General features: G+C 38.5%; 1 protein-coding gene across 3 annotated transcripts; it reads left to right on the plus strand.

Moving 5' to 3' along the window:
- The first annotated feature begins 601 nt into the window (after positions 1 to 601).
- porb (P450 (cytochrome) oxidoreductase b) lies at positions 602 to 21,341 on the plus strand. Of its 3 annotated transcripts, XM_028045651.1 has the most exons (17): positions 602 to 743; positions 4,663 to 4,846; positions 11,441 to 11,489; positions 11,809 to 11,937; positions 12,151 to 12,303; positions 14,286 to 14,410; positions 15,134 to 15,223; positions 15,379 to 15,477; positions 15,711 to 15,827; positions 15,924 to 16,042; positions 17,339 to 17,520; positions 17,637 to 17,786; positions 17,875 to 18,136; positions 19,234 to 19,379; positions 19,739 to 19,824; positions 19,958 to 20,143; positions 20,249 to 21,341. In XM_028045651.1, exons 2-16 carry the CDS (start codon positions 4,677 to 4,679, stop codon positions 20,100 to 20,102), a joined length of 2,022 nt encoding a protein of 673 aa, XP_027901452.1. In that variant the 5' UTR covers positions 602 to 743; positions 4,663 to 4,676; the 3' UTR covers positions 20,103 to 20,143; positions 20,249 to 21,341. The 3 variants fall into 3 exon arrangements, with proteins under 3 accessions (XP_027901452.1, XP_027901451.1, XP_027901453.1); XM_028045650.1 differs by having other exon boundaries at positions 19,958 to 21,341; XM_028045652.1 differs by lacking the exons at positions 602 to 743; positions 4,663 to 4,846 and adding an exon at positions 8,221 to 8,742 and having other exon boundaries at positions 19,958 to 21,341.
- The last annotated feature ends 1,982 nt before the right edge of the window (positions 21,342 to 23,323 follow it).

A 23,323-nucleotide genomic window follows, 5' to 3' on the forward strand; every position in this document is an offset into this window, starting at 1 on the left:
TGAAGCAAATGTTTTGCTTCAAAGGAAAGGAAACCTAGAAAGCTCCATAAGGCTTCCTGGAATGAACTGACAAGTAGATTTGTGAAAGAAACATTTCGCCCATAAAAAAAAAAAACCCTGAAAGCTTAAACTCTCACTGCAGAGAGCTTCTCTTTTCACTAGTCAGTGATGGACTTCTTTTAAATTAGTTTTAACGTAATACTTTGCTTGCTTCATGGTTGTTACATACTGTGCTGTACATTTTACATTTTAGCTTAGTAAAACAAATACAGATGTGCCTGCAGGCTGAAGACCTCACATCAGGCAAGCAGGGCTGTATCAGCCTCACGTCCTTGACATTGTGAGCATAAACACTGTTTAACTTGGAGAAGGACGCTTTTGATGAATCTGCCTTACAGCTCAGTTCAGCTGGTTGAGTTGCATAACCATGACCCTTTGCCTGCTGCACCTTGACAGTTATTTAATAACATGCGATTAGAGATTCCCGCTGATCGCTCCCAAATAACAAAATACTAAAAATGACTAGGAATAAAAACTTGCACAATAACCAAAAAGTCCACCCTAAAACATGACAAAGATATCTGTAACTTCCCTAAAAGGGAAAACATGAATGATGGAGTGACTCGGACTGGATGAGTCCTCCCCCCCCGCTGATTGGACGGAGTTGGTTTGGTCCTTCATGGCGTAAAGTTTCCTTCCGCATTGAGCGCAGTCTGAGTCAGACACAAAGAGGAGAGCTGCAGGTAAGTTTCGCTCTTTCCTCACATTTTCTAGCCTGTTCCGGACAATTTCACTCTGTGGTAATCTGCTGGGAGAGACAACACTCACCGCAACACCACAGGTTCACATTGCGGATAAACTTTTGGGCTTTTTAGCGATATGTTAGCGTCAGACCTGAGTGTTACGCAAACCGGGGATTAGTTCGTGGCAGCTCCGGTTCGCTTCACGGTTAAAGCAGAATAATTTACACTTATGTGTCAGGATATAAAGCACGGCTATGCATTTGTTTACGTTCAGTGCCGTTTTCACAGCCACTCTGCACAATCCAGGACTTAGTCATACCCCGATATTTGTCAATTCATTTCAGATGTAAAATGTGATTTTTATTCCCAATAATGAAGACATAACGCAAAAGAGAGTGATTAAAAACTGGTTCGCAGCTCTAAACACGTGGGACCTCACAAAAGCCGATGGAAACCGGTGTCATAACCTGGACTATTACTCAATTGGCGACAAATCAAAAGTTGCTTCTCTCCTAATATTTATAGCTGCAGGATGGCTCTCTGTAAACCGCCTCTGCTTGCTAATAAGTAAATATTTATTATTTCTTTGACAGTAGCTGTAGAAACCTTTTAATTTGAGGTAAGTGATACATTAAACTCTCCACCTCACGATCTTGTGAACGTGTCAACCAACAGTAGAGGTTATGTAGTTGTGAGTTGATCAGGGAGGGTATTGTTGACTTTTCTTTTTGTCCCTCACATGATTAGGTCATAAATGAAAACACGGAGTTGTATTTGAAATGGGTCTGACTTATCCTTGTTGAACCTCCCTCACTAATTTCAGTCTGTTATGATCCCCATGAACGAAAACCAGTAAACTAATGGTTTTACCTCAGAGTGTGCAGTTGCTATGGTGCAGCGAGGTTGCCTTTATTGGGCTGGTAATTAATCCAGCAGGGAGATATGACTAAACTACTCTTGTTGTGCATGAGTGGTGAGGTTTGTGTCCAGCAGCCATGATCTGGGGCCTCATGCATAAACGAGTGCGCAGTTTTCACACTAAAACTTGGCGTACGGAAAATTTTAGAAAAGTGCTGCGCACAAAAAAATTCGGATGTGTACAGCCTTGCGCACGCAAGTACCTGCGCACCTTTCCTTTGTACGTCCCAATTTGCGGAAATTGAGCGCAGCTACTGGTCTGCCCTGTCGCCACCCATAAATAAATATGGGTGGATATAAATACCCGGAAGTCAGCCACCATATAAGCAATAACCATGGCAACGTCCCTGTTTGTAGCAGTATAAATATTTATAATAATAATAACTATATATTTTTATTTAAAAGGTGCTTTCAGGACACGTAAGGTCACCTCACAAAAATAAAAATAATATATTTTAAAGAAAATTAAATGAATAAATGAAGAGATTGTGCAAATGCCTGCGTGAACAGTAGCGCTTTCGGCAGGGCAGACAGCGTGTCAGAGAGTCATTTGAGCGGGAATGTGGGCGTTTATTCTAAATAGTGGAATCATGTGCATAAGTTGTAGATTTACAGAATAGAGATGCTTTACGTCCATAAGGCGCATTCACAAAGCGGGCGGCTCGACTGAAGGATGATCAGTCTGGGCAGTCTAAATGCTAATAAACGATCATCAACATTTCCCAGCTGATCAATATGATCTCTGATCAATCGCTCCCTCTGAATCCTCTGAATCCTTCCTGATGGAGAACATTGGCGATGTTCTCCATCAGAGCCAAAGCGCTCCACATTTACGCCTTCACCTTCGCGCAGCTACTTGAATACTACACACCTTGATCACTTTAAAAATAATCAAACCTGTCTGGAGTAAATCTGCTGATCCAACCCTGTTTTCTTTTTCAGTCAGAATGAAATTACCCCATAGATGCATTTCGTGCGCTTCGGCGCACAGAACACTCTTTATGAGACAAAAAGTGAGGAGAAGTACTATTTACATTCGAGTGAGGTTTTCACATCCATCTATTTTCATTTTCTTTATTTTGTGTGTGTGTTATGTAATTGTCTGAGGATAAATGCGGTTCAGTTTCATCATTTACGTTTAAACAATAAAAATATTAAAATCATGAAAAAAACATCGGATTTGAAACGTCTTGGTCTAAATAACATTGAATGTAGTTATATTTAGGTGAGTTTTGACGCTTTGTAGTTTGATATTGTCCACAGAAAAAGTTTGCCAGCGAAAAAGTGTGCGTATATTTACGTAAAACTTTGACGCAAAGTACATTTTTATACATGCCAACTTGTGCGTAAAATATGACGCCGCACATTTTTTGTGCGCACGCACGCTTCGTGCATGAGGCCCCAGGTTATTTGTAGTTATGGTGTTTATTCTGTCTCATACAGCGTCTTTGGTTTAAAGTCCTCACAGCGAGTTATGGTTTTTCAGAAGTTGGAAACCAATTTCTTTTGAATTTTTTTGTAAAGTTTTAACAAGCTGAGTTCTCCTTTAAAAAGTTGTAAGATGGATTGTAAAGACAGTATTCAAATTTTTTTTTTTGCTAGCATATTATTTGTCATTAATTATTTCTCTTTAAACAAGAGCTAATGTTACATCACTTATATGAGAGAGTAGTTGCTGTATAACAGGGTTTTAATCTTAGTTTATTTTAAAAGGACAATAATTATGAAGCTTAACATCTTGTATTACTTATTAGCATTGCTAGCATTACTAAAACAACACTCGGTGTGTAATCCTAAAGAATCTATATCCTTACCTTAACTTTGAATAAAAGTCTACCAACTCTCACACCCTGAATGAATCACAGATATGTTCTGACATGTTGTAGGAAAATACAATTTCCTCTTTAAATAGCTTCTGTTTCCCATGGTTTTAAGTGCCTGACTGATATGATTTGGCTCACAGCGTAGTTTGATCCACTTATTGTTCAGAGAAAGGTGAGATTCCATCTTTTCTTGTGCATTTCTGATTAATAATGTGAAGGTTTGCCTATTTTTCCTCTAAACGACCACAGAACAGATGGAATATATCACATGTAAATCAGAAGATTGCTAAAAAGGGTTGCTGTTGTTCATTAGCTGTATCAATATGAGAGTCAATATGCTGTTCTGCTCAAGCTGCAGATAAGATAACGCCTAAAATATTATCCAGAATTTTTTTTTTTCTGAGGTGAATATCTCGATAGGACGGTCTATACGATGTATTCCACACAGGAATTGCAGGAAGGAGTTGTCTTTTGTCCAAATCAGACGTCATTACGCAACCTAAGTCCACTGTGACTTTTGCTCCTGCTGAAATGAACAGCAGGCGGCTCATAAACTGGTTTACTTAATGTTTCAGTGAATCAGCGGCAGTCTGCCCATGTGCAGAGCCAGCACTTTGTCTAACATGTTTCTCTTTTTTTTTTTTTTTTTTTTTTTTTTTGCACGTTTTGGAGTAGTGATCAATATGGGGGTTAGAAAAAAAAAACCCTGTACTTATTGTTTTCCCGTCCCAAACTGAAAGAACACAATGTCCTCTCCTGCTCAGCGTGAAAGGAGTTGATGTCGTGGGTGCATGACAGGAGATTTCTCGCTCATCCAGGACACTGGGCTACAATGTTAGCTTGTGCAGAGCCAAATGTAAGGCACATTATCCAGTAGTTTATGCATAAAAGCATTCATTGTGTTTTACGACATATGTTGGCAATCATGTTTCCTTCAGGAATTTCCTGAATCCTCAGGGATGTGTGAAGCTGAAGTAGGATGTAACAAACAAATTACATTCACAGATTACATAATTTTGAGAAATGTGTAGCTTTAAAAATATATTTCTTTTAAACTTTTGAAATTTATTCTTGCACAATAGTCAGATAAAAAGATATTACAGAGGAATTAAGTGTTTTACATGTATTTAGTATTCCTTCATTTAGTGAAAATATTTTCCTTGTCTTTCGTATTGTAGCGCTGAGCGCCAACATGGCCGACATGGACCCCGAGACCACCACCAACACCGCAGGCGAAGAGGAGCCTCTCTTCAGCAACCTGGACCTCTTCCTCTTCTCTCTGATTGTGGGCCTTGTCATTTATTGGTTCATGTCCCGCAAGCAGCCTGAGCCCATCCCCGAGTTTAAGAAGCTTGATACCCCGTGAGTTTGTGCATTTCTTTTTCTGTTAATTCAAGGTAGTGACGAAGATTTTCCTCACTACATCATCATGCAATTTACTTTTTATATGCAGCTCAAGGTTTCCCCAGAAAACTTGCTAAGCCTGGTGGTTGGGTGCTAAGGCAGTCATTCATCCATCGGCCCGCCATGTTTATGAGATAAAATATGTTTAAAGTTGACAGGAAATTTGAAAATATTACTTGATATTTATAAGTTATTGGAAGATTAATATCTAAACAGCAACAATAAAGTCTTAAAAAATGCAAACATAAAAAAAAAACTTAAATAAATAAGCAATGCTAAGCCTGGTGGGAGCATAAGTAAAGCCTGGTGGCCCGCCAGGCTTATAATACACTGGGGGAAACCATGCAGCTACTATGCTGTAAAATTAAAAGTAAAGGTACGTTTTTTTATTGTATTGAAACTTGAGTTTTAAAGTATAGTTTATGAACTGAAGTTTAAAGTTTTAAAACTGCGTTTCTATTAAGTTGCAGTTGGCAACTTATTAAAAAAACCATGTTTGACGATGATGAGGCACAGGAGCTTGTTTTTCTTGTTCAGAGATTATCTGTCTGAAATTATAGTGTCCCAACATAGTGATAGTTTTAACAAATATGTAAAAACCATATTTGATTTTAAAAACGGTTCCATCCTTCAGCTTTAACCAGAGTACAGTTAATAACAACTTTTACAGTTGAACAGAAATATTGGGAAAGCAGAAGGTGTTTGGATTGTAAAGATTATTAGGACTTCATTCTGGGTTTGATAAACATTAAATTCAATTCAAGTTATTTATATTGCTGCAATTCATAAGTGTTGCCCTGAAGCACTTCACAAAAAAAATATTTCAATTAAATTTCATTACAACTATTGTAGAAGTGGCGTAGACTGTAAATGGTGAGCAACAACCCAAGGTCTGCTTGACACATTTGATGCAAGTGGCCTTATCTTTTAGGTCAGCCTACTTCTAAGGGCAATCCCAACAAAATTGTGTGCAAAGGCTATTTTGTTCAAGCTGGGACTGTAAAGCATAGAAGCATGTGTGTGAGCGTGCACAGCTTGATGCTTTGGGTAAATGTTTCACCAGCTGTGACCCTTGCTTCTCTCCGCCTCCTCATTTACTTTCAGCCTTTTTTGAGAGAAACTCGACTGATTTGCTTGATGTTTTCTCTCTTGTCCAAGCCTGCGGGTCCTCCTCTATTCCCTCCCGTTGTTCCTTCCTTTATCACTTAATAGGGTGTAAAAGAGGCTTGGCTTTATTACATTGAACTCTCCCTGCACTGGCCACATTTTTTGGACACTCCTCTTACACTGAATGATTTTTTTTGTTTGTTTCTTTGAAAAGAAAAAAAACCCTCAACAAAGCCAGTAGCATCTGTTGCATTCTTGCTGTGTAAAGGGTTACAGGCTGAAATAGGAAAATCCTCAGCTCTTGTGTGAGGCACGATCTAAGTATAAACAATAAACCTCTAATTTTTACTTTGCACTTTACTTTAGCATTTAAAAATGTCAAAGTAAAGAGATTCGTTTGGACAGTCGACCATCATTCAGTATAAATCGCACCACATCTGCACCAGCAATACTTCACTGAATGAATTTGTGAAACTTTACTTCATGCTTATTGCAGTAGAAAAAATAAGCGTGATGCAAACATCTTTTTGCAAATAAGTATCTGGACAGTGTGGTGTATTTGTATTCACCGATGATGATTCTGCTGCATTTACAGTTGTGAGTGTCTTGGGGCATGTCTCTATTTAGGCTTCACAGTTTTCAGAAAATGTTAGCATGTGGTACCTAAAATTGCAATTTCAATTTTAAAATGTGATTGTCTAAATCATTATTTTGTGTTGTTTAGCACTTGGTGTAGTGAAGAAACCTATTTGAAGTCTACGTTTTCTAGCACTATTTCAGTTTGTAGGATTTTGACTTTATACAGGGAAAGATCTATAGCCGAATAGATGTTATTTAAATTAAGATTATTTATTCATCAGGGATGGAAGGATAGGAGAAAACTGAAATACAGATTGAAGAGTTTTCTGCTTTTATCTGAGAGCTGCTACTGTCTGCTTAATATAAACAAAGAGCTGAGGAAAGAAATAAAGCTCAGGATTTGACAAGATCTAATTAATCAGATCCTGGATATCAGTGGGTTTATTTTACTGAACTGGGTTTATTTTACTGCACTACTGGACCTTAAAGTTTACAAGAGGAGAGCTCAGAGTGGAGCTCCAACTCCTTTATATCACTACAAGTCAATGAAGGTATTTCAAACATCTGAGCAGATCCTCTGTCATAAATAGATGGATGGATATGAATTATTTTCTCAATCCATCAATCCCATCAAACCAAGGAAGGTAGATCTTCTCGACTGCCAAGAAAAGGTACAGATCTCAGTCAAACTGAAATTAAGAGTGGAAAATGAATAAAGCAGCAGATGACACGGCCCAATACTCTAAAGCTGGCCTATACATGATCATTTTGGAAACTGATTGGTAAAGATCATAGCTGTTAGAAAAGCTAGAGGTGGTTAAGAAGCAAAATGCAAATTTGCTTGTTAATCCGTGTAAAAATTATGTTCCAGTGTTTGGTTTTACAAAACCAAAATGTTAAGATGTTAAATACGCGTATTCCTTGCTGTGGTTTTGGAAAGAAAAAGACAAATTTGAGACTGTTCCAATGTTTTGTTTTGTGAAGGAAACGAGGGCGAAGTGCTGAGACTCTATTTCCATGATTATTTTTTTTTAAAGCTTGATATTTCTTGGACTGTAGAAATCTTTCTAACCAGAGTTAAAAACCAGAGTTGAACCGACTGTACGAGTCCCTGGAGGGAACGGATGCAGGAAGGGAACAAATATCAAGACAAGCAGGGAGCTGGACTCCCCTCCCCTTAAAGGGCCAGTGATTATCTAACTGTTACAAAGGGGGTGTAGTCTTTCATCTGTTTCCTGTGCTTTCTTTTTTTTTTCCTCGTCCCTGAACCCGTTTTGGAAGTTCTCTGGAGAGCGAGCCAAGTCCTTTTGTCCAAAAGTGGAAAGTTGAGGTGGCAAACAAGCGGCCCTTTCTTCTCCCTGCCTTAGTTTTTTCACTCTTCTTTCCCCAGAGCCACGTTTTTCTTCTTCTTTCCTGTCTGTGTCTGGTCGGAGCTGCACTGCTATTGGGCCATGTCACAAATGCAATCCTTTTATGATAAACGAGGTTGCCATAGCAATGACATTCCCCTCTCTCCTCCAATGAGGTGGGGGCAGGGAAGAGAGAAAAGAAAAGAAAAGGAAAAAGAAACGCACAGCTCTTTCCCTCCTCACTGGTCCACAGAAGAGTTTCTCTGATAACCATTCAAATTTTCAGAATGGATTTTGTGGACGTTTTCCCTCCCAACACCTTTCAGAGCGCTGAGGGAAAGGGGTGGGGATGAGGAGGAAGGCATTTCCAGCTTCTGATCATTTCAGTGTGTGTTTCGCGTGAGTCAGAAACTGTGGCTCTGCAGCTCGGCTGCGTTTTATGGGAAAGTCAGTTTCCCACCATTGTGTTTCCCAGCGGTGGGCAGAGGCTGACGGCAGTCGCGGGCGGTTGTGCTCTCTGGGTGAACGTGTTTCAGACGCCGCTGGTTTCAGAGAGCGGCGCAGGAAGAGGAAGAGTTCAGATTGTGCTGGAAGTGAACGTGAAGGCTGGCTGAGCTTCAGACCCTTGCTGTATCCATCCGCCTGCCTCACTTTTCCATCTTATGTTTTTGGAGTTTTTTGGGGGTTTTTTGGACTTTGAACATTGTGGCTGTTGGCTTGGCCTACACAACAGTGCTAGTTCAAGTGTGTAGCTACAGGTCTGCATGTCATGGGCTGTGTCTTCTCACTGCCAGAGGACAGGAGAGATGCTGCTGAGAGGTCAGTAAAGTTTTTATTTTACCGCCTCAAAGCATCTTTGAGGGATTGTTCAACTAATTTGTATTTCTTCTGTCGAGATTAATTCCACCTCGTAAGCTTAAATCTAACGGAAACGCTACACTAAACATTCAGTTTAACCTTATAAGACTGCGATCTAGAAAACATACCGGATTTCAGAGAAGTTGCATAAGAGATGGAGATTAAATCTGTTCATCTGCAAACGTAACTGAATCAGCTCATCATTAAGTGTTCTCAGGCTTAATCATTTCCCGCTCTGTTCATTTGCACATTGATTGCAATCAATGTGCAATCATGATTTTATTTTATTCATAAAACAATTCCAGCTTAAAGTTTCTCACTGCCAAAATGAGAGAAATCCCACTGTTCTGGTTTTGCTCTTCGTCCTCAGAGGCTTTGTTCACACAGGATGCACAATTTCTTAACAGGATGCAATTCTGTTGCATTGTTCAATCATATTTTAAAACATAATGACATCATATCACCAACATTAAAAAGCAGTCCAAACAGCAAAAGTAAGAATCCCAACAAAACCAGTAGGAGGAGTCATTCATTAATGGTTTTCTGTCTTTGTTTTCGATTTTGGGGGGGTTGAGGAGCTTGCAGAGTTTGAGTTCAGAACTTCTTCAAAAAAAAGCTGTCATTACCAGTCATCCCTCTGTTTCTCTGTCCATCCATTAATGACAAAAACAACTGTTAAAAAAAACATCAGTTAAAAATTTTGACAGTAAACCATGATGGAAAGGATTTCATTAATAATCTTATTCAGCATTTGTGTGTTTTATTTTTCTCGTTAAAGACTGCATAAATAAGGTGGACATAAACGGCAACAGCAGAAAAACACAACTTTCAAGACAGGATGACCGCACAATAGTCAATTTATTTTATGACTTTAAAAACATGATTTTGATGTGTCAGGTGCATTTGGTGTTTGTGTAATCAGGAATCAATACTCTGCTCCAGAGGCCTGCAACTCCAGTCCTTCTGTGTCCTGAAACTTTTGGATGTAGGGCTGAAACAATTAATTGAATTAATTAGTTAATGGAATAATCGTGAAACTAATTTAGTAATCGAATAATCGTTACCTGGAGTATACAAACTCCAAAAAAGGAAAAAGCGATTTACTGAAAAAAACGGCACCCTGGGAGAAATGATTAAGCCAAAACTGTTTGGGGAAAAAACATGTATTTTGCATTTAAGACAAAAAACATTCTTTGTCTGTAAATATGTTTTACCAAGAACTCCGATGGTGCCGTAGTTTTAGTTTAACCCAGTGCGAATTCTGTAAAATCCTCCTATCGAGCACATTTTTATTAATTGGTTAATTTGGAAAATTAATCAACAGATTATTCCTACATTGTATTGATGTCAAGTCGAACAGAAGAAGCTGAGCTTTTCACATGTTTGTGTTTTAATTTAGCTGTAGAATCATCCTTTGCTAAAAATGATCAAATGTACTCTAAAGGAATGCTGTTATTATGTTTTAGGCGATAAAATGTTGAATTTTTATCTTAAGAGGGATTTGAATAGTTTATTTGCATCTTTTGTGTATTTTAAATATTGCACAAAATAGGCTTAAGTGGTCAAATGAAAAATGTGAAGAATGTGACTATTTATTTTTGTCTGAACAATCGATAATTGATTAATCGATTGCTAAAATAATATTAATCAGCAGTCCTTTTTGGATGTATCCCTGCTCCAACACACCTGAATCAAAAGACTGAATTACCTCCTTGGCATGTCAGCAACTTTTCAAAGACGCGGTCTTCAGCTGCTCGTTTGATTCTGGTGTTTGGAGCAGCGATGTGTCCAAACGTTGCAGGACAGTGGCACTCGAGGACTGGAGCGGCTGACCCCTGCTTGAATTGCACGCAGCTTTTCTCCTTTTAAAACGTTCTGTTTTCAAATTTATTGTACTTCAAGCTTCAATGACAGCACAGCAATCTTGTTCTGCACTTTTGTTGTAAAAATCACAAAATGCATTAATTGTGTGTTTTTTGTGAGCCCGAAAGTCACTTTCCTTGTAATCTTTTATCAATGGAGGCGATCCGCAGGTGTCTGCTCTGCTCTTTGATGCTCATTGTAGCGGTGTTGCCTTTTATTCAGCTTTTAATAGGTTTAGCTTCCTAAGCTCCTCCTTACCAACCATCTGCCAGCACACACTGTTTTGATCTGTATCAATGCACTGATTATTTTTGAACAAGTGTAGATGTCTAAATTACCATGACATATACCCTATTGAGATTAGATCACTTCCTCTTCAATACTGAATGCTTATCTAGAACATAGCAAAGCAGCCGAACCAGCACAGTAACACTGTAACAGGTGCTATCTCACTAGTAATTACTCTCCCACCTGTTCTTTCCAGATAAATCCTTATCTGTCACACAGTAAATGTTTCTCATTGATTTTCACTCAACTGCACATGCCTCGGTGTTCCCCAGATGAACTGGGTTTAGCCTGTAAAAAAGGTCAAATCTCTGAGAATCAACACGCAGGTCAGAACACGGAAATGAGGTTTACTGTCACTTAGACTGATCAGTAAATAAATCTGAAAAAGTAATTCCTACATGTTTGTGAGCAGCAGTTGTAGCTATTAAGGTGTTTAAGAAAATGTACAATTAATTGCACCTCTTTTAAATGTTCTGGCAGCCAGACTCAAAACTTCTTTCTTTTCTAGAACACCCACCACCCGAGAGACGAGTTTTGTCGAGAAAATGAAGAAAACTGTGAGTGATTTCATATTTTTGTTTTGCTAACGCATGTAGCTTCAGATTTCAAAACTCCTGCTGGGACTCCTGTGGTCCTCTGTTCTCAAGCCAGGACTATAAATAATGAGTCTGGTTTTGAATCCTGTGGTTTAGCAACAAATGGCTTGGATACCATGACGGTTGTAGATGAGGCTTTAGTTATCATTGCTACATTTAAGCACATGTAAATATTTCTTTTTTGCTTAGCAACCAGACGGAATATATGCAATAATTTGAAGTGCCGATTCTGCCCTTCCATGTGCAAAATGTAAACATCCTTTTGTCGATTTGCGCTCAGGGAAAGAACATCATAGTTTTCTACGGCTCTCAGACTGGGACAGCTGAGGAGTTTGCCAACAGGCTCGCCAAAGATTCTCAGCGCTACGGCATGAAAGGAATGTCTGCCGATCCGGAGGAATACAGCATGGTAACGTGCATCAGAGAATCCACTCACGCACTGCAGGAGTCACATAAAATGACGTGCTAAATTTTTAACGCTAGTCAGACATTAAAATGCATCAGACATTAAAATGCATGAGAATGCATGAACTCACTTTCTCACAGTTCTTTTCCAGTTGTACAGAATATATCAATTTTTTTTATCTGCTGTGTTTAATGTTTGCACTTCACATCGTTTCAGGGGGAACTGGCCCGTCTGGCTGAGATTGAGAACTCTCTCGCTATATTCTGCATGGCCACATACGGAGAAGGAGATCCCACTGATAACGCCCAGGACTTTTATGACTGGCTGCAGGAGAATGATGATGAAGACCTCTCTGGCCTGAACTACACTGTGAGTCTTTATCATTAGAGGTTGTTTTTTTTTTTTAAATAAGCTATTAATGATGCAGGAATGATGTGCAATGCAGCTTGTGCGCAACACTGAACCTCTCTCTGACATCCTTATCTTATTGTTCTTTTACTGCAATTATTAATCATTTAAATACATCATCAGATATTTCTTTCAGTATTTTGAAGAGGATGAGATCCATAGGATTTAACATACCACCAGAGGCTTTAGATGATATAAAGACTGTACTTTACAGGAATGTTTAATTTATGATTTTGTTTATTCTGAAGGTTGTAATATTTGTGCATATAGTAAGTAAATTTTTGTGCTTTTATATTTTTTTGTTTGACTTTTCACCAGTAACTTGCCTGGACTGACTTTTAAGATAAATCCCACACACCTACAGTACATGCTGGGTTGTGTTACAAAATTTCTTTTGATTAAGCAAATTTAGGCTAATAAAAATGTCAGCAAAAAGTCTTCAAACCAGGAGACCATACAGCCACAAATTCCTATAGTTCACTGGCATTTTATGTGACAGACCAGCACAAAGTAGTGCATAGTTATCGAGTGGAAGGAAAATGATCTATGGCTTTAACATTTTTCCTTTAAGGTTGAAATGTTGGTGTAGTTGCAACAAATGGTAGTAGTTCAACGTTTTGTAAATTCCTTTGCAAATTCTGCATCCATTTTCATCAGAATCACTGAGGGCTTTCAAATTTAATTCAAATTAAATTCAAAAATACTTTATTGATCCCAGTGGGAAATTGAATAACTACCAAAAAGGTTGTGGTGCAAGACCCAGTTCTAAACTTGTTCTCTAAAAGAACTTGATTGCTTTTCCACCACCAGAGCAAAGTCAGAGCCATGTTATTAAATCACTTTAAATGTCTCATTCATATATTGTTTTATTCAGGGTTTTTGTGGAAAATTGTAGTGCTTGGAGACAATTTTACCTCACAAATATTAGTTTTCCCAGAATCTCTGCAAACCGATTCTATAACATCAGCTTCATTCATTAATGCTGTTTTAAAGAACCAGCAGTGCTGGGCGTGCCGTGGTGGCGTAGCGGTTGGCGCGACCCGCATTTGGAGGCCTTGAGTCCTCGACGCGGCCGTCGCGGGTTCGACTCCCGGACCCGACGACATTTGCCGCATGTCTTCCCCCCTCTCCTTCCCCGTTTCCTGTCAGCCCACTGTGATATAAGGGACACTAGAGCCCACAAAAAAACCCCTGGAGGGGTACAAAAAAAAAAAAAAAAAAAAGAACCAGCAGTGCTGGTGTACGCTTACCAGACCCAATCAGCTGATTTCTGATCAGCTGATTAAATCAAGAGACGAGCCTTGTCAAAGAAGTGAGTCAGAAATCAGCAGAAAATCATCAGCTTGTGTAACTAATCTGACATTTTATTGTTTTATCGTCTCTAACTCCTCATGAAATAAGGTTGTTGTCCCCCCCCCCCCCCCGGCCCAAAAGAAAACTAATGCTGGGAGTTTCTAGCACCAAAAGTTTCTTTTGGTTAAAAACACAAAGAACTGGTGATTAGTAAGCTCCAGATAAACACTGAAACCAATTTGTTGGAAAAGGCTCCAGAGTTGTGGGTCCTTTGAGTCAGCATGTTTACAATCTGAACAGATCTTTTTTCCATCCTTCACACTAGATGAAATATGGTAAGTCACATAATAAGTGTAGTTAAATTCTGCTTAAAACATACTTTTATTAAAATGTTAGTGCTTATATCAATGTAAATTAAAATGTTAACATTCAGGGGAGAATTTTTTTTAAAATTAAAAATATAACCTACTGAGTTTTTTTCGAGCGTCACTCACTTAGGTATAATTTTTGTTCAACAATATCAAGACCATTTTCACTCGTTTGACAACTTAAAAAAACGTCTTATGAATTTCTAAATTAAGGTGATTATTTGCTCTTAAATGCCAGAACTATGTGCTGATCCTCCAATATCTCTTACTGTCTGTCTGCAGGTATTTTCTTTGGGCAATAAGACCTACGAACACTACAACGCTATGGGAAAATATGTAGACAAAAGGCTGGAAGAACTGGGAGCCAAGCGCATCTTTGATCTTGGTCTGGGTGATGATGATGGCAAGTGAGTATTCTGGTTAATGTCCAAGAGTGGTTTGTGTACAGTCAGTATATTTAATCATGTCGGTTGCCACTACTGATCAAAAACCAGCCTTTATTGTTCAGGCTGTGGGAAATTTTTTGATTTTTCATAATTTTTCCATACGAGTTCATGAAAACAACCAAAGTTCAACATTTTAAAAATAAAAACGTAAAAGGTTTCTTTATTTTTACCCTAACAGACAGCAAGTTATCAAAGGAACACATTTATCACAAAGTCATAACAAATAACTCTGAATAAAAGATATTTAAGCTTTCAGAGACACAATATGCCTTTCACTGTCAAAAACAAAGACAGTTTGGGGGAATATCGTCTGGTGGGTGACCTCACTAAAACAGCATTGAAACATATTTGAAGTTATTCTGATCAGCAGATCAGGTTCTGGAAGATAAGGACTCCCTTGAAAAGGAGATTCTTAAACTCAATGAATTTTAATCTGTTGAGGCTGAAATAAAAAAAACTGGGAATGATTTTGTATTTCCCTATTTTCTGAACTATAATTTCTATCGAGGAACCTGCTGCACATTTTCTCTTTGGGTACTGTTCATCCATCCATCCAGAAACTTCAGTCTAGAAAAGCTGAAAATTATTACTTGAATAATGTGCTGAAAACGAGACATTTTTTTCCAGTAAAAGCCTGGTCCGCACATTTCCGTTTAAACTTCCTGTTGTGTTTCTTGGTTTCAGGCTTGAGGAGGATTTCGTCTCTTGGAGAGAACAGTTCTGGCCGGCAGTCTGTGAACACTTTGGTGTGGAGGCGTCAGGAGATGAGTCAAGGTGCGTTCATGGTCAAATTGTTTTTGTAATATGTTCATTTCATTTTTCCATTATTGTTCTCCTGAGTTGTACTTTTCTCACACTTGGTATTGAGTTTGTTTCTTTCTGTGTGTATGATGAGCCAATATTTAGTCTCCCGTTTTTCTGCCATGCAGCATTCGGCAGTACGAGCTGAAGGTGCACACTGACGTCAACATGAACAAAGTTTACACAGGAGAGATTGGTCGTCTGAAGAGTTTTGAAGTCCAAAAGCCGTAAGTTCAGACGCGTCCTCAGAGTCCCCCTGAGCGCAGTCATGTATCACTTTTCACCTACAGCAATATATCGTCTGTTGCAAAACGCACTGAAAGTCACTTAATATAAATTAAGCTTGATGCCCCCTCGTGGTTGCAGAAAACATCTCACAAAGGAAGTTAAAACTTTTAATTTTTTTTATCTTGCTTTAAATAAATGCTTATTTGTTTTCAATATTTTATTTAATTTACAGACCCTTTGATTCCAAGAACCCATTCCTGGCTCCAGTCACTGTCAACCGTAAACTCAACAAAGCTGGCGACAGACACCTTATGCACCTAGAGCTGGACATCACAGGCTCCAAGATCAGGCAAGGCTGCTGGGAAACTGTCTCTCTGGACAAACTTTATAGTTTCAGGTTTATGCCTGATGGTCAAAGTCTTAACATCCCATTCTGTCATTTCAGATACGAGTCAGGAGACCACGTCGCTGTTTTCCCCACAAATGACTCAGAGCTGGTGAACAAGCTGGGAGAGATCCTTGGCGTGGACCTTGATGTGGTTATCTCTCTCAATAACCTTGATGGTATTTCATTACCTCCGTAGAGAACCTTGGCCACAGAAGCCCTTCCCCTTCACACTATCATGAAATCCTTCACTGATAATCTAGACTTGCTTCGTCATCCTTTTGAATGCATGTGAATCAACTACATGTTGTTTTAATATACAGTCAAGGTTTAAAAGGTTGGTGATTAGTGACGTATTTGCGGAAACTTTGGGGCGTTAGTAAAAAATTTTTGTGACATCTCAAATTGTTTTATTTTAGACAAGGATGAGGAACGTGCTACTAAATTTGATAAGTATCCAATTGTTTTCAGAGCGTCTGTAGTATGACAGAAGAAGAAGCCAGACGCAGTAAATGATGAACAATGGACATAAACAATAGCTGAAAATTATAATTATGAAAGAATGTGTGTCAGTGAAGCGCATCACAATCCCACCACTTCTGGATCTGACTACGTTGTTGCAATCAGTGCTCCACAAAAGGTCATTTCAATGTGCGATTTAGATGTCCTTTCTTTTTATTAACTTCTTTCGTGTTATGATTTTGTGACAATACTATTTGCTAAATAACTTCAAAATCAATCCATAAATGGTTCCATCCATCATTACTTTCATAAATAATGCACTGCTGTGTGATGTCAGCATTCTCCTTCTGTGCATCCAGGTCGCTTTGAGAACATAAACCATGCACAGAGAACTCTGATTGTGGTGGCGATGAATTAGTAGCATGAGGATTTCAGTAAAACATTGAAATTGAGCAGCAAGACCTGCTGTGTTAATGAGGAATGTTGCAGAAATGTGTTGCCAGAAGGCCAGAGCTTGTGAAGCGTAAACTTCATGGGGACGATAATTCAAAGAGTTTTAAAGAGTTATTATCAAGGACAAGCTGAAATTTTCTAGGTGGTACACAGCTCGACCACTGAACACTGGGGTAAAGTTATTTCCTCTGATTATTTGGGGCGTCTGGTCAGAGTCTGGCTCACAGCGTTCCATCCTGATGTGATCTTCGTATGGATTTGCCTCACATGATGAAGCACATTGTCACAAGGAAAAAGATAAATAGTGTTTCAGATCAGACTTTTGAAGTTTTGGACCCTCAGCTGGAAAAAACTGTGTAGAAAAGTGAAGTATTCATATATTAGACATATTTGCCTCCCTCTGAAGCTTCTTAATATTTTGAATCCTTCAGTGTAGCGTAGAAACAAGTAAAAAATGAAAATGTTAAACCAGCAAAACACATTAGTGTCCGTACAAAACTAATGGCCATAACTGTGGACTGTTGATTGAAATACTAATCAGATTTGTGATGTGTCTCCAGAGGAGTCCAACAAGAAGCATCCGTTCCCCTGTCCCACCACCTACCGCACCGCCCTAACTCACTACCTGGACATCACAAACCCTCCCCGCACCAACGTCCTGTACGAGCTGGCGCAGTACGCCTCCGACCCCAAAGACCAGGAGAACATGCGAAAGATGGCTTCCTCATCTCCCGAGGGCAAGGTCGGTGATGAGTTGATTGAGAGCAACTTTTAACCCCTAAAGCACCAAGATTTTGTCATGTTACTTTTGCTGGTGAGTAAAGGGTTTTTCTTTAATGCCCACATCATTGTCTACAGGCTCTCTACCAGAACTGGGTGTTGGACTCTTGCAGAAACATCCTGGCTGTTCTGGAGAATATGCCTTCTTTAAAGCCTCCTATTGACCACCTGTGTGAGCTGCTGCCTCGTCTCCAGGCTCGCTACTACTCCATCGCCTCTTCATCTAAAGTACTGACCCCTTTACAGATAAGACGTTCTTAAAATGAGTTGTCGCTTTGATGGCGACAGCTCCTAATAAAATATGTCTGCTCTGTAGGTTCACCCCAACAGCATCCACATCTGTGCCGTGGTGGTGGAGTACAAGACCAAGACAGGGCGCTTCAACAAGGGAGTCGCAACCAACTGGCTGAAAAACAAACTCGTCAACGGCCACAAGTCCACCGTGCCCATGTACATCCGCAAGTCCCAGTTTCGCCTGCCATTCAAGGCCTCCAACCCAGTGATCATGATCGGCCCGGGCACTGGGATCGCTCCTTTCATGGGCTTCATCCAGGAGAGAGGCTGGCTCAAACAGCAAGGTGCTCAATCATCTCTCCGTCTCAAAGTGTTTGTCAAAGTGTTGTTGGTGTGATTTCATGATAACATCAGGTGAAGGACTGGGATATTTTTGTCCTTGTTTATAGTTTACTAACTCCCCAGTCCACTGAGAAGGGGAGAAAAAGCATTGCAACAAAAATATCTAGAGCCAAGAGTGTAACAGTACAATTTGTAAATAAACCAATATTATTGTACATGAGATTATTTAAATGTCAAAAAATATATATACTATTTTAAATATAAAATTAGCTGCAAAAATATCTTTTAAAATGTTAATTAACTTTATGTGCTATTGTCCATCATGAATTAATTTGAACTGTCACTGTGTTTCATTAAATAAACCCTAAAATCTGATTGGCTAACCTGAATGACATCTCCAATCTCCAAGTGAAAAAATGGATAAAAACTTGATTGAATAAAAGAAGTTGAAATGAAAATATAGAAGGAATAAAAGCTTATTAAAAATATATGACAATATACAAATAAATAGATGCTGAAGAAAAGATGTTTTCACCAAGTCAGGTTTTAGATTTGTTTTAAAAGCTGGCACTGCCCCCAAAGAGGGAAAACAAAAGGCATTATTATTCTTTGGAAAAACTACAAAGCTCTTAACACGAGGCTTTAAACGCCCTTTTGAGAGGAAATTTAAAGCTGGTCAGTTAGCTTTCTTGTCAAATCCTGAAAAAATAGTTGGTTAGTTATTGACAAAGAGCTCCTTCGACATAAAAACTGTTTAGCAATTTATGAAAAATGGGACTGAAAATGGGACTTCGGCAGCCGACTGAAACCCATCAAAAATATCTGTTATGAATTTTTCTGTATGCTGTGTGAAGCTATTGAAGATAATTCGTGTGTAGCTCTAAACTCCGGTCAACTGCAGTGAATGCCGTATTTAACTGTCTTGAATTTTGAAATAACTTAAAATAAATTGTTGTATAAAAAGGTGTTAAATTGAACTTTTAAGAAACCTTTTTCAAACAAAAATAAATCCAGTCCCTTTTCCCCGTAACAACTTTGCCAACTTTCCCCCTTTCAAGGATTTAGCTTTAAATGTAACACGGATGCTTTTACTCCACAGGGAAGGAAGTAGGAGAGACGGTGATGTATTTCGGCTGCAGACACAAAAACGAGGATTATATTTACCAGGAGGAGCTGGAGGAGGCAGAGAAGAACAGCTTCTTAACGCAGCTTAATGTTGCTTTCTCCAGAGACCAGGACCATAAGGTCAGACTGTCTACATGACTGCTGCAGCTGGAGATTACCAAGCTGCTGCAACTGAGATGGTTTTGCTTCAATAGTGTCAAAAGTTGTTTTAGGTTTTTATGGGAAGTGAAACAACATATATAATGATTTATTAAAACATATCAATAGTAAACATAGATTTTCTGCTCTTACTTACTTGGTGGTACTTTAGTACTCTTACCAAGTACTTTACTGTTTTACTACTTTACTAGTACTATACCGAGTTTTATAGTGCACTGTTATGTATGTGGTAGTAAACTTGTTTTTTATGTTTTCATATATCAAACGTTTATAAACTCACAGCTGGAAAATGTTTTCTTTTGCCATTTTCTAAACTCCAGATTTATGTGCAACATCATCTGAAGAAGAACAAGGAACACCTCTGGAAGCTAATCAACACAGATAATGCTCATATCTATGTTTGCGGGTAATGACCTAAAATCTAAAACCTAAAAGCACCTAAAGCATGGGGGGCTTTTTTTCTGAAGACTTGAGACTCTGTTCTTGGCACCCCTTTTTTGTAAATAATCCATCTACACTTGGTTTGCTTTATTCTCCAGTGACGCGAGGAACATGGCAAAAGACGTGCAGACAGCTTTCTACGAGATCGCAGAGGAATACGGCAGTATGACTCGCACCCAGGCCACAGATTACGTCAAGAAACTGATGACCAAGGGACGCTACTCGCAGGACGTGTGGAGCTAAAGAGCCTTCAGCGCAAAGCCTTACTCTTCACTTCTGAAGTGGTAGTTTTAAAGTTAACGTTTTTGCAGTTTGTTCTTCAGGACTGAATATGAAACAATAAAGATTTGCTCACATGCCCCTCTTCCCCTGGTTCATGAGGGCTACAGGTAGCAGAGGATGATGAGGCAAACACTACCTCAGCCGCTTCTGGAGTTCATATCAGCATTTCTCACCTTCACATCCTGCATCACATGTTTCTGTAACTCCTGCATTTTGACGTGTTGTCAGGCTTTATGGAGATTTACCTCTTTGGCTTCCAGAGATCGTCAAGAGTCTCTTATAAAAATACAAAATAGTTTGGCTGCAACTTTAAAAAGTTTGAAGATTTGAAGAAGTAACCCGCTGGAATCAAATGCCTTTATAAAGAATCTTGAATCAGCCCAGAGTGTTGGGATGCAAATGGATCTTCAAATCATCTATTTGAGAAATCTGTAGTTTTTCCACCTTTAGCTGGAGATAAGGAGGGATACATGATTTCACATTAAATGGTTCCGACTTCAGTTTCTCTGAGCTGATCCGGTAGTGCTTTTTAAGTACTTTAAATGTGTAAAATACTGCTAATAGTAAAACTGCTTCATTTGTATGTTAATGTTTGTCTTTGTACTTTGACAATTGAACTGAATGCAGAAACCTTGAGATCATTTTTGTAACAGAAACTTCAAAAGTGATGATAATCTACAGGAAAAATATGAGATTATGTGCATTTAAAGTTCATTTGTCTCCTGCTTTTAAGCCCGGGAAAAACAAATCTGTCTGAAACATTTGAAACAAAGTATGACCATTGAAGTGATGGCTTTATATACATCAGATACTGCAGAGGAAAATAGAGAACTCTATTTTGTGATGTTTTTGTCTTACTGCATATGTACCACAATGTATAGACCATCAACCAAGAGTTTATATTGTGTGTTTGCTGTCAGTCAGTGCTCCTTTTCTGAGATCATATGAAGGGGGGATGGAGGTCAGCCGACCATCTGAAGCTCAATCTGTGCCTTTTTAAACTGCCTTATTGTAAGATGTTTGCATTAAAACCATGACGTTGTAGAATTATTTTCATCCATGCTTACATTGTCTTAGAAAATTAAAAACTTAGAGACACTTTATCTGGCGCTGTCACTTTTTTTTTGCCATTACACTTTGTAATGTAATTATTTGTATGGAGGCATGCATTTTTAATGAATAAAATTGGACTAATTTGTTGGGATTATGTTTTTCTTGGAGGCAAATGGTTCTGTCAGCTGTGATAACTGGATATTGAACATGAAAAGCTCTGTTGTCCGTCTGCAAATCGGATCAAGATGTGAATTTATGTAAAATACTGTAATGCACTTTTGAAAAGTAGGAATGTTTCCTAATCACTCTCTACTTCTGAAATTTTATATATCGAAATAATTTCTTATTTTGCTATCATGAAAATCAAAAGGTTTCCCTGTATGTATATAAATACAATACAAAATGTACAATCTGTGCTTTAACTAGTCCGCTTGAGGATAATTGAGTCCAGATTTGATTAACTTTAATGCTACACAATGAGTAATAGAACTAATCTGATTTTGTCCAAATAATCAAAAAATAAAAGAGTAACAAAACTGTTGTACTTACTAGCTCAGATGCTAATTTCACCACCATGCTATTTACTTGTGGAAAATACAGATACAACTTTGTAAATATGTCACGCTCAAATATCTGGAATGTTGTAAGTATTTTTATTTTGAGTCTAAAGTGTGGTATTATGTGGTGTAAAAGCACCAAATGATACATACATAATATGTATCAGACTCAGAGTGAGGAGTAGAGGTTGGTCTTTAATATCTTAATGCAGACTGAGCACTCCCTTTACTCCCATGTCCTTACATAAAATTCATTGCAAACAATTGCCTTCACAGGTCACATACTTAATAAATGAAGTCCACATGTGTGTAATTTATTCTCAGCTTAGAATCAGCTGTTATTTGAAGGCCTTAGGTGTTTAACAGAACAAACTGCATCATGAGGAGACAAAAGTCACCAGTGTTCAGATATAGAGTTGTGTATGAGTTTAAAGCAGAGCTGGGTAATAACTGATATCCCAAACTTTTAACATCTCACAGAGTTCTGTTCAAACCATCTCATGAGTTGTATAACAGCAAACACACCAACACAAACCATCCATTTAAGCTGACAATCCAGGCTAGGCAGCAATAATGGTGGCTGTGGGGGAGATGCAGAGAGCAACAGCTCAGAAAACAGTTCGCTGCAAGTCATTTGGGGACACAACAAAACCTGAAAAATGTAAAATGCTATAAAAGCTAAGACTTTTTATCCCAAAACAGTTCCCATATAGAAGCATGGTGGTGGCTGAATTTCTCTAACGAGGATATAAAAGCTGGTTTGTTGGTGGGAAAGTGCTTGAGATGAACACTGGGAAAACCCTGAAGAAAACCTAACTCCCAGGCTTGAAAAACTTGACACTGGGGCCAAAGTTCGCCTTACAGCAGGAGAAGTACTCTTACACTCACAGTCAGCTCTACAATTGAATTGGTTAGTTCAGAACATATTTATGTATTAAAATGACCTAATGAAAGTGTATGCCTTAACTCAAATGGAAATCTATAGTAAGAATATAATTTGATATTTGAGCTTGATCTAATTTGCAAAGAAGAGAGGGCAAAGATATTAAGTCTTTAGATGTGCAAAGCGAGTATAGTTAACTCAAAAGAGTTGCAGTTGTCACTTAAGTGAAAAAGTCACTTTACAGAGTTCACTGAATAGAATGCATACAAGTTTAGACTTGTATGTACATAACATTTCAACGCTATAATTTTTTTCCTCCAATTCTGCACTACTTGGTGTTGGTCTGTTGCATAAAAATCCCAATTCGCAATTGTGGTTGTAGTAACATAACAAAATGTAAAAAAAAGCTATTGCAAGTGTAGAGACACCTACTGCCTTCCGGGTGTTTGAACTGTTTGGGTGTGTTTCTTTATCAGTATTTTCATAATACTGATATCATTAGTATTCCACACGGTGTCTCAGACAGCATGTCAAAAATCAGATGTATGAGAACTTGTCTATGCTATACTGAGAATACATTAAGGATCTTTGTTATCTCTTCCTTGTGATGTTGGGCTTGTCTTTAATGCTTTTAAACAGTAGGGGGCGATGTTGAGAGACATGTTTGAATGTGAGGTCTGTGGATTGGC

The sequence above is a fragment of the Xiphophorus couchianus genome, chromosome 18 (genome assembly GCF_001444195.1).
Source record: "Xiphophorus couchianus chromosome 18, X_couchianus-1.0, whole genome shotgun sequence".
In the NCBI taxonomy this organism is placed as follows: domain Eukaryota; kingdom Metazoa; phylum Chordata; class Actinopteri; order Cyprinodontiformes; family Poeciliidae; genus Xiphophorus; species Xiphophorus couchianus.